The sequence below is a fragment of the Cannabis sativa genome, chromosome 3 (assembly GCF_029168945.1).
Source record: "Cannabis sativa cultivar Pink pepper isolate KNU-18-1 chromosome 3, ASM2916894v1, whole genome shotgun sequence".
Classification (NCBI taxonomy): Eukaryota; Viridiplantae; Streptophyta; class Magnoliopsida; order Rosales; family Cannabaceae; genus Cannabis; species Cannabis sativa.
Window position 1 is genome coordinate 9,799,329 of NC_083603.1, and position 12,364 is coordinate 9,811,692.

Genomic DNA, 12,364 nt, shown 5'->3' on the forward strand with positions numbered 1-12,364 from the left:
TGGCCCAATATTTAGGCTTTAAGTTAAATTTGTAAATAATAAAACATGCAGTACGGACAAGCGAATAAAAGCACGTGGGTGAATAAATACAATCCATTAAATTATCTAACTTGACTCTAACTTAGTTATGAGCAGGAACAAAAGATGCCTCTAGTATATATGCTATATAATTAATTATTTATAATTTATTATTATCAGTAGAAGTATTATAAGTATAAGTATTTTTTTCTGCCTTTTTCCACACGGGTTCTACATGGTCTTTATTTTATTTCAATTCAAACATTTTTATTGATAATTTTTTATATATCTTTTCATTATAGCCAGGTGATAAAGCTGAAAAAAAAAATCTCACACTGACTCAAACAGTACAGTACTGTTAATAATTTCAAGAAAATAACAAAAAAGAAAGTAATAATTATTTATTTATTTATTTATTTTTTAATTCAATATGCCCTCTTGTCCCTCTCATCACACTCACTCACTCACCCTCCTTTTTTTATTATTTATTATCATGATCTTCTCTTTCTCCTTCTCACTACTTTTTCTCAATATCCATGTTTATAGTACTATCATCTATGGCGGAATTTGAAATTCTCTTCTTCCCATTCTTTTCATCATTATTCTCTCTATTTTTCAGTACAACTTTATCTCTTCTTGTTTCGTTATTATTACTAGTCACGACCATAATAACAATATTCCAATTAATAGTGAGGCCAAAACTATGGTGTAATTGCAAAATATGCCAGAGTTATTTAACGTCGAGTTGGTCAAACCAATTCGTCAATCTCTGCGATTGGTACACACATCTCCTCACAAAATCTCAAACCAAAACAATCCACATACACGTACTGGGCAACACCATAACGGCTAACCCGGAAAACGTGGAGTACATGTTGAAGACCCGTTTTGAAAATTTCCCAAAAGGGAAGCCCTTCTCTGCAATATTAGGAGATTTTCTAGGTCAAGGCATATTCAACGTCGACGGAGAGCTTTGGAGGTTCCAAAGAAAGATGTCAAGTCTCCAACTCCATAGATATTCCATTAAATCTTTCGCTTTTGAGATTATCAATAGCGAGATTCAAACTCGTCTCGTCCCGATTCTTGTTTCGTCCGTACAGACCTCGGAATTTTTGGACTTACAAGAAGTGTTTCGCCGATTCTCCTTTGACACCATATGTCGATTCTCGTTCGGGCTCGATCCGATTCGTCTGGAAGCGATTTCTTCTGTTCCCATGTCAGAATTCGCCTTCTCATTTGACTTGGCTTCGAGATTGTCAGCCGAGCGAGCCATGAGGTCTTCGCCTTTGGTTTGGAAAGTAAAGAGACTTTTCAATTTGGGTTCTGAAAAGAGACTGAAGGAAGCTGTTAAGGTGATTGATTCACTAGCTAGAGAAGTTATTAAGGAGAAGAGAGAATTGGGGTTATCGATGAATCATCAACACAAAGATCTCTTGTCACGTTTCATGCGTACTGTAAAAAACGAAGACGAAACGTTTCTTAGAGATATCATAGTGAGTTTTCTCTTAGCTGGGAGAGACACTGTTGCATCGGCTTTAACAAGCTTCTTCTGGCTCATGGCCAAAAACCCGGACGCCCGTCTAAAAATCCAAGTCGAAGCGGATCGGATAATCGGATCGGGTCAACCCGTTAAGAGATTTGAACAAATGCAAGAGCTTCATTATCTAGAGGCGGCGATATACGAGAGCATGAGGCTTTATCCTCCGATACAGTTTGACTCAAAGTTTTGTGTGGACGATGATGTTTTACCCGATGGGACTTTTGTGAAGAGAGGGACTAGGGTTACGTACCACCCTTACGCCATGGGAAGAAATGAAGAAATTTGGGGAACTGATTGTTTGGAGTTCAAACCAGAGAGGTGGTTAAACGATGGCGTTTTCTGTTCTCAAAACCCTTATAAGTACCCAGTGTTTCAAGCTGGACACAGGGTGTGTTTGGGGAAAGATATGGCCATGGTGGAGCTTAAAAGCGTGGCACTCTCTCTTCTCCGCCGCTTCGAAATCGAGCTAGCGCCGCCACAATACCGGATGCCACGGTTTTCTCCCGGCCTTACTGCCACCTTCAGCGGTGGCCTTCCGGTGTTGGTGAAAGAGATGAAAACTACTGTGCCAATATCATCATGAGGGTATTCATACGTATACAATATACCATTATTCATACATATTATTCGGTCACTATTTTTTTTTAGTTTTTACTTTTCTTGTGCATATATTATTTTGAGAAATGCTAATTACAACCTTCTATTACAATGTCTTAGTAAATCTCTACGTCCGAAATCACATGCCGAAATATTTTTTTTAATTTTTTTCATAGCGGTATTCGTTATAGTTACAGTATCATCCCTGTCAATTTTTGAAAAATTCTGAATAGTTTACAGTTCCGAAAACAGAGTTCCTGATATTCCAGTTTACCACGCGTGTTCAAAAAACTTCAAACGTACTTTTGGCACTATAAACTATTCAAAATTTTTCAAAAATTTACAGATATGATATTGTAAGCATAATGAACACCCCCATCAAAAAAAAATTTAAAAAAAAAAATCTCGACATATGTTTTCGGACGTGGAGGTTTACTAAGAGGTTGTAACAGGAAGTTGAGAGTAGCACCCCTCTATTACTTTTGAGTCGTAAATCATCTGGATTGTCTAAAAAAACTTTATAAACCTATTTTTACACTTTAAACTGTTTAAATTTTTTAGCCATATATATGGAATATTACTCTATTAAGCCAAGTTGGTTGAAGAGGCACTGGTTTATGAGGAAAGTGACGTATCATATATGTGTGAGACCTAAATTTTATTAGCATCACACAAATACACAATCATTTATATGTGTTAGCAGAATATATTGTCTGGTTTGTGTCGGTTAGGAGATTTTTATCTGGTGTGTAAGAAAATCATGATGATCGCCACGTGGCTTTTTTTTCAAGAGAGGGTGATGATGGAAGTGGTACTATATATACTCCTTTGGCTCTTGTTAATTTTGATGACACACCAAAATCTTCAGATATTCGGTACGTATGCGTTGTACGATCATGGATCTGATCTGATCTGATTTCGAACAATTGTAATGAAATTATAAGTTTGCTGAAGAAGATAGTATGATCATGATCATGATTATGATTATTAGTTATAAGTACGTACGTATAAATTGTATAATTGTCTTGTACTTGAAATTTGATAGGGATTCTTGTATTAATGCAAATGTTTTTGTGGCGGGTATATTAGCTTGCTAGCTTAATAATTTACTATTTTTTTTTTTAATTTCCTTTTATATATACTAGGAAAGATATTGTGTATTGATTGTATTTTGTTTAATGATAATTAAATTATAGAATTATATTAAATTTTAAATTTTAATATTTTTTGTTGTATATTTTTTTTAATAATATAAGTAATTATTCTACTAAATTTTTATTCTTTTGCTCTTAATTAATCTTAAAAAATACATATTGTAAAATCTTGATTAAATTGAATATTTTGAACTCAATGAATAATAATTTTTCATATATTAATTTATTATAAATATATTATCAATAAGTTAATTACTTAGCTTTTATATATATAGTCATCAATAAATAATAATAAAAAAAATAAATAAAACTGTATCTAAATAAATTTAAATTCAATAGGTTTTTGGTATTTTTAATTAAATTTTTTAAATTTAAGTTTTTTATAATCTTTAATCTAAAAGATTTCTTCAAAAACAAAATATTAGAAATTAAAAAAGTTTCACACAAAATAAAAAATCTAAAAAAAAATAGTTCAAAACCTCGTGTCATCATTATATTTTATTTGTAGTCATCATTATTCTAAATTTGTTATTAATTCAAGAAAATATATAAATATTAACTGATATTTTCTAATTTAAAATTTAATTTAGTTATACATTTTTTTTGATAAAATTTAATTGTAAAGAAACAATAAAAACTAAATATATTTTTTATTGATGAACCAGTTGAAATTTTTTAGCCTAAAACCCAATATTTCATAGCCAAAAGAAAACCCTAGCAGAGAACTTACTATCACAATTTAAAGTAAACCACAAAATAAAATTTGAATATTAAAACCCTTATCTGAGAATCAAAAGAAACAATTTATCCTTACAAAATCACTATCGTCCAAGCAAATCTTACCCGAACAGCTTTCGAAGTAATTTTCCCAAAAATGGTTATATTGCTTCAAGTATACGATATACCTCGAAAGATGGTTAGATTTTTCAAGGCCTAATTCCTTGGTAGCTATGATGTTGAACAAATAATCGTTTGAAAAGGTGTATTTGTAATTTTTCTCCTTAAAATTTACGTTTATTGGCGTAAGTGTTAAAGTTAATGGAGAAAAATATCAAAAGGTTAAACCAACATTTGTCGCTAGATAGCAACATTTTTTATATACTAGTATCTATTATATATAAAGTGTGCCTATATAACGAAATTCTTAATTTTTGAGAAATTCATGGGTGACTTTTTATTTATATTAAAAATAAAATAGTTTATTATTAAAAATAAAATGGTTTGTGAGAAATTCATGTGTCACTTTTTATTTATATATAATAAAATAAAAATAAAATAAATTCCATTAAATTAAAAAAAATAGGATTATTTATGCCTCTTTTATAAACTCTATTTGATTAAAGTTAAGATTATAAGATTTATTCAAATTATTGTTCATATATTGATTAAGGAATAATCTTAACTTTTTAATTCAATTAATAATTATTTGTCACATAATTATTAAGTCTTTTCCCTTTAATTTTCTTTTTGTTGATGATGCTAATTTATTCATATTTTGATTTATACAATTTTTGTGTTGAGACCATTAAGGTAGTGTTCTACTAGGGGATCTAACGAGTTTCGCCCCTTCGCTAATGGCCTCTAAGAGTTCAAATTCCAGTATTGTATAAATCTTCAATTTGTTCTATTTCTTATATTAAATGAAATTTTGCTACTTTTTTTTTTTAATTTACAACTTTATTGTTTATATCTTATTATGGACATTCATAGAAATTTGAGTTTCTTTGAAATATACAATTAATGAGCATTCCTTTTTGATCATAGTGTGTTTTCCATGGCTAAAACCTCAATAATCTCTATCATTTGATATCAAATAAAATAAAATTATCATGATGTATACATTTTGGTTATTTAATGAGTAATTAGTGTGTTGAAATTGTCAAGCTGATATTTAGAATTGTTTATAATTGAATTGTTTCTTTGTCAAAATTAATATTAAGTATATTTATATGTTTATAGGTTTATCTATTTTCTCTTAGATCAATCATGCTCATATAGTAAAAAAAATCATACTCATATAGATATGTTATTTTCATTTTGTAATTTAGATCTTCTTAGTCATTATTTAGTTCACTTAACCCTTTTCCGATTATGGTAACTGAAGTTTTGTTTCTTTTAGGTACTTTATTACAAAGATCTGTATTACATGTATTATTTATTTTTGACTATGAGGAGGTGGATTTCTTTATTGGAAAACATATAGCGTGACAAATTATTGTTCATATATTGAATAATTATTTTTGATTAATGAGATTCATATATATATATATATATATATATATACAATAGAACCTCTATTCAAGAATACACTTGGGATCAAGAAAACAATATTCTAATTGAGAGGTTATAACTAAATAGAGTTACACTTGAAAAAAAAAATCAAAATATCAAAAAATGTCAATGTAACAAAAATACCAATAAACAATTCTTAATACTATATTATATTAAAATTATTTTCGAGTACATATAATATTTATACATGTACTATAATTTGAAATAAAATTATTAATTTTACATATATAAGTAAATTTATAAAATATATGTATATATTTATTTAAGATCTAAGTATTCTTATATAGAGGTATATTTTATTAATACGGGACTTAAAAAATGTATAACTAATTACAATATAGAGGTTATTCTTATTTATAACTGGCCCAAATTGGGACTTCATTTTTTTTATAACAAATTAGATGTTATTCTTGAATAGAGTATTCTTGAATAGAGGTTCTACTGTATAACTATGTATATTGAATTCTTTATTCAAATAATTATTTTTTATTTTTACGTGATTATTTATTGTTCATATATCTAAAACCCTATTTGATTAAAGTTAAGATTATAAGATTAATTAATTTGTGATTTCTTCCTATACACATAATAATAATCTCACCTAATAACTAATAATATTTTTTCTTTAATTTTTAATTGTATTACTTTCAAATAACATAAAAAAAACTAGCATAAAATTTAATATACGTGCTTCGCACGTAGCTTTTTACTAGTATATATATATATAGGAACTTGATTCCATCAAAATCTAATATATCGCACGCATAGTAATGGAATGAATAACTCATTGACAAATTTAATCTCAAATAAAAACATACATATGCACAACGACAAAAAAAAAAATTATTGAAGATTAATAATACTATAAATTCTCAAAAATCAATTTAGACATACTCTTAATACCAAATGTTAAGAGTACTGTAAATTATGAATTTAGTCCTAATTAATTCAAGAGAAATCTAACTATAGAATCAAAGATAAGCGGAAGCGTACCGTAGTCTATTGAATCGTTTGTAAAAGGTATAATCTTCCAATTTGCTTCAAAAACTTTTGAAGCCCTTATTTTCCTGATGATGAGTAAATATAGACCATTGCCTGTTATATTACCAACTGTTAAAACAGTTAGTAATATTTATTAACTATTTCTAATTTTTCCTCTCATCAAATTAGAAATTATCTAATTAGTATCCAAAATCATGACAATTATGCTCTTAAGTCATAAATTTTATTCCAAAATAGACCACATAAATTTGACTTATTTATTTGATGACCTAACAAACATTTTATATATATATAATTGTAACTCCAATAAATTTCTAACAAACATATGCAAGCTATAAAGAGTCTACCAATGCAATAGATTAAAATAAATTTCTCACAATTGATATTTCATCTTGTCATCTTTTCCTTCAGTTTTCAAAAGAGGTATGAATTAATTGTATACCAGATGGTCAGTGAGAGTAACGTATGTTTATATATATAAACAATATGTTACTTGTAAATGATGATAAAAGTTTTATATATAAAGTGAAATAATTCATATCTTAAATTATTGTTTTGAAATAAAAAATATAATGATATATAATTTTAAGTAATTTGAGAGTAGCCACAACATTTCTAATTAATTCAAATTATGTATTATTCATCTCATGTTACTTTTATCTTTAAGTGTGATAAATTTAACTCAAATCAGCATCTGTAAAATGATCTGGAATGAGAATAATTTAAGAACATCCCTTTCCTTGTATTTTTAGAAGCCTATGTATGCCTAAGAGTCTGAATAAAACTTTACATTGCATTTGTGTTCAAGATCGTTAAGTATATCAGAATAACTGAAGTTAAAACTGAAATTCCGTATTTTAATATTCTCAATTTGATTATTTAATTAAGTGATTAATTAAATGCGGAATAATAAAACTATTACTGAAAACAGTTTTCTGTAGTTACAGAATATAACTCTGTAACTCCAGAGAAACCTAGAAAAATAAACAGTGCATAAAAGTAAAAACACACAAGATTTTTGTACGTGGTTTCAACAATCCTTTCAGATTGTTACTAGTCCACGGGGCCACGCCCAGAGATAAGATTCATTAGATCGGTATCAAAAATACAAAGTAATTGACTTATGCATAAATAGACTCCCTCTTATTGTATGCCGCAAGCTTGATGTATTTCACCTACTAACCGAATCTGGATAAAACTCCAAGAGCTCGAACTCCCTTCGATCACCTTGAAGAGTGCTTGAATCCTCCCAATTCAAGGCTTAAAGGCTATCTCCCGAAAGCCTATACAACCATCTCCCGAAGGTTGTGTGCTTGTATCCTCCCGATGCAAGACTTCAAAAGCAATCTCCCGAAAGCTTGTAAATACCCTTCTCCCGAAGGTGCACTGATGTTCTTCTTCGTTGTAGACTTGAATACAGACTCAAGACAATGCAAACAACAAATAAACAGAGTAAGAGTAGAACAACTCTTCTCTACAAAACAAAGACACTCTTTTCTTAAGATATGAAAGTGAATAAAAGAGTTTAAAAAAAACAAAGACACTCTTTCCTTAAGATATGAATACAATTCTCAGTGTGTGAAAGAGATACCAAACCTAGCAGCTATAAGATGTATTTATAATGAATATACATCTCATAGACAGCTTACATTCGGTCTGAACAAGACCTCAACCCACTAGAAACTTCCCTAAAATAATTCTTCAATCAGTCTAAGAATTTTCGTTTCTGTACCTACAGAATCGTAGGCAGTAACTACAACTTTCCTTTTATAGAAAAGGAAAGTTTAGCTCCGGTTTTCTCTTCAAGAAACCTGATCTTAGAAAATGGGAAACTCAACACAAGATCAGAATAACAGCTGGTTAGTAAAGAATCAATGTGTAATCAAAACTTACCATATTTACCTCAATTTCCATAAATAGGAAAGCTAGTCAACTTTCCTTCCAAGTTTAGATATACACAAATAGGGAAATCATATCAATATATGCCAGCCGAAATATACAAAGAATAATAAAATATTTTTGTCAATTAAATATGCCAAAAATGGAATTAACAATCTCCCCATTTGGCACTTTGATTGACAAAATATTTTATTATGAGAAAACCTGCATCAAGTGTTAGAAACCAAAGCAAATAGCTTCTTAAAGATACAAGAGTATAGAAAATACTCCCCCTGCATGAAAGCACTCTAACACATAAAACAAATAATTTTTTTTGGACGAAAAAGCTTGCAAACCGAAGAACACAACTTTTTAAACGGAAAAGTGTTAAACCACAAACAAGCAACTCCCCCTAAAACCAAAGGTCCAGAGTTGTAACAAAGAATCCAAACAATGAATCCAAAAAAATAATACTACTCCCCCTTTTTGTTTATCAAGGAGCCAAAGATAACAAAAATAAACATGGACAAAGTCATAAGTTCAAATAAACATTAATAAAAAGCAAAAGATAAAAGATTGAACCACTTATTCATCATCATAGGGTCGGAAGTATTTCATGATCCTGTCCATCTTCCTAAGAAGCAGGGCCTGACTAGTCTCCATTCTTCCCAAACGCAAATTGAATTCTGCCATTTCTGTAGGAGCAGAAGTTGAAGCAGATGCAGCAGCAGGATCATTTGTAAGACCAGGGAAACCAGACCGAGCCTTTCTTTGAGCAGCTTTTCCTTAAGGAGGCTTCTCATGAATTTTGAAAGTGGGTCCAACAGCAGGCATCTCAATTGATTCATTCTCAAGAATCAATTCCTTTTGATCAGATAAAATTTTATAGATTAAGTGAGGAAAAATGAGATTGAGCCTAGGTTTCTTACCCTTTCGAAGAGAAACAATCACTACTAGAAAATTGGGTTTTAGTGACACACATTGAGTAACTCTAAAAGTGTATAGTGACACTCCAACGCGCGTCACTAATGAGGCTGACTGGAAAAGCAGTTTTTAGTGACACTCCACACGTGTCACTGAAACCTTTTACATTCATTTTATGCGCGTCACTATATCCTATTTTTTTTATTAATATTTTAAAGATATAGTGACACACCAAAAGTGCCACTATATTAAATATTTTTCTAAAAAATATAATAATTAATTTTTTTAATTCAAATTTTATATATTATAAATAATAATTTATATTAATTATATATAAATATAATTAAATATAACAATAATAATTTTAATTAATTAAATATAAAATTTATAATTAAACCATTATAATAATTTTTTTACAATTATACCAATGAATTATAACTATAAAATTATATAATACCTATTATAAAAAAAATTAATCTGTAATAACATACCAATTATCTTTATTAATATATAAATATATGTTCAAAGTTTTTAAGTAAATCTCTAAATACAAACTATTTTAATGTTGTATAGAATTTCAATGATTTCAACAAATACAATAAAAAAAATTAAACTGAAAATTTGATATACATTACACAAGCATAATATTCAAAACAGTTCAAACTATACAAAATCCAGAAATTAATAAAACACATTTTGAACAATAAAAAAACTACACAAAAAAAAAAAAAATCAAATCCTTGCACAGATCTATCACGCTGTCGAACACGAAAATCCACAGCCGTCGAACACGAAATTTGAGAGCCACAACGAGCTTCAAATATCGTCGACAACGGAGGCCAAGATCCCTGCACATAAGAGAGAAAGAGAGAAAAACAGAGAAATGAAAGAACAAGGAAAAAGTGACCTTGGATTTCGAGGTTGACCGGGGATCTGAGAACTTCGGTGCTGGTTTCTTGGTGAGAAGTTCGGTGCTGGTTTCGAAGGAGGGTGGGGCACTGGCTGGCAGCAGCGATCGGCGAAGAAGAAGAAGAACATCGACGAGATCAACGAAGAAGAAGAGGAGGAGGCCTTCTAGTCGTCCGTCGTCCGTCGCCCGTCGCCAGAGATGGACTGGCCAGAAATCGAAAGAAGAAGAAGAAGAAGAAGAAGAAGAAGAAGAAGAGGCCAGAAGAAGAAGAAGAGGCGAGAGAGAGAGAGAGAGAGAGAATTCCTAGGGTTTTTTGTTGTAAGAGGTGAGAGAGAGAGAGACTGACTATATAAAAGTCAGTTTTTTTATTCTTAAAAAAAAAAGTCAGTTTTTTACAATTATTATTAATTTTTTTTTGTTGAAATGCAATTATTATTAATTTACACCCCATTTATTATTATTTCTTATTTTATAAGTCAGAATTTTTAATAAATAAAATTTAAATAATAAGTTAAAAGCTTTAAAACTTTAAATTTATTTAAAATAATTAAATATATAATTATGATATAGTGACACACTATGCATGTGGGCATACCTTTTCTCAGTCTCTCCTAGCGTGACTCTATAGGTCAGTATTTTTTAAAAAAAATAAAAATAATAAAACTTGGGTATTAATTTTTAGTGACACTTCATAGTTTTAGTGACACACATTACACGAGACTAATACCAATATTTAGAGTCTAATTGTGTGTGTCACTAAAAATCATTCCTAACTCTATAGTGACACACACTTTAATGTGTGTCACTAAATAGTGTCACTAAAAGGCCAGATTGTAGTAGTGAATTTGCTCCCAAATCATGTCAGCCAAATCAATTTTAGCACCAATTGAAACTTTATACAAAAAGAAAGCAAGTTCATTTGAAACATTTACCGGATTGGAGCAAGGAAACCAATTGGATAGGGCAAACCTCATGAGAGCAGCATGTTGATAGGTGAGTTGAGACATATGCATGGTGTCGGAGAGTTCAATTTCATTATCACCAGAGAGATAACCGAATACCTTTTGACGATCAAACTCCACATCAGTTGGCTCAATTCCCATAGGCAAATTGAGAGCCTCAGCAACATCCTTCACAGTAAAGGAATACCAGTGTCCTCTGACAAAAACTTTGCCAAACATGAAAGAGTCCTCATCGAGAAACTCATCAGTGATGTTAGCATAGAATTCCTTCACAATTCTATCCACATACCCATCAAAACCGATCAAGGTATCTACCCATTGTCTTTCTTTCAACATGTTATACACTCCAAAAGGCTTATGAGCAATAACATTAAAAATTTTCTCCACAGTAAAATTCCTATTCTCATAGAATTTCATATCTCTAGCATGATCATTATAACAAAAATAATGAGAGTGGGGCTTGAAGTTATCAAGAGAAATACCAGAGGGCCTCTTTCTTTTCTGTGGAAGAACAGGATTTGGAGAGACAATGGGCCTTTTTCCTTTGTCCTTCTTTGGAACAGCAGGAGGGACTGGAACAGGTTCTGTAGTGACAGGCTCAGTTTCTGGTTCTTCACTCTCGGATCTAGAATCATCAACAGCAGGATGATCTTTGGGCACAAATTCTTCACTTGAATCGGACAAGCCCTCTGAATCATGATCCTCCTCACTTTCTTCTGGTTCAGAATCCGAGGAAGAGACCGAAGGGGGATTCTCCTTGAGATTTTTGGCCTTTGAAGATGAAGAAACCGCCTTTTTTCCTTTGGATGAAATTTTAGGTTTAACCACTTCAGGACCTTGGACCTTGTTCGAGAACTCACCGTGGGCAAGGTCACCAAAGCTTGGTCGACATTAGGAACACCATTCGAAGAAGAGGATTTCGACAATGTGTGATCTGATGAATGGGATTCATCACGATCACCCAACCCAGGTGTTGAAGAAGCAATAGGATAGGCACCAACAAGTGGAGAGGAGAAATTTGTCACAAATTTTTGAGCTTGGGTCTTCGATTTTCTGGCAGACTTCGTCGGAGCAGAAGACGAACCAG

The 12,364-nt window shown here is 30.7% G+C and overlaps 1 protein-coding gene across 1 annotated transcript; it reads left to right on the plus strand.

Moving 5' to 3' along the window:
- Positions 1 to 370: 370 nt before the first annotated feature.
- LOC115711675 (cytochrome P450 94C1-like) lies at positions 371 to 3,304 on the plus strand. Its single transcript, XM_030640049.2, has one exon. It carries the CDS (start codon positions 555 to 557, stop codon positions 2,139 to 2,141), a length of 1,587 nt encoding a protein of 528 aa, XP_030495909.2. The 5' UTR covers positions 371 to 554; the 3' UTR covers positions 2,142 to 3,304.
- Positions 3,305 to 12,364: the final 9,060 nt, after the last annotated feature.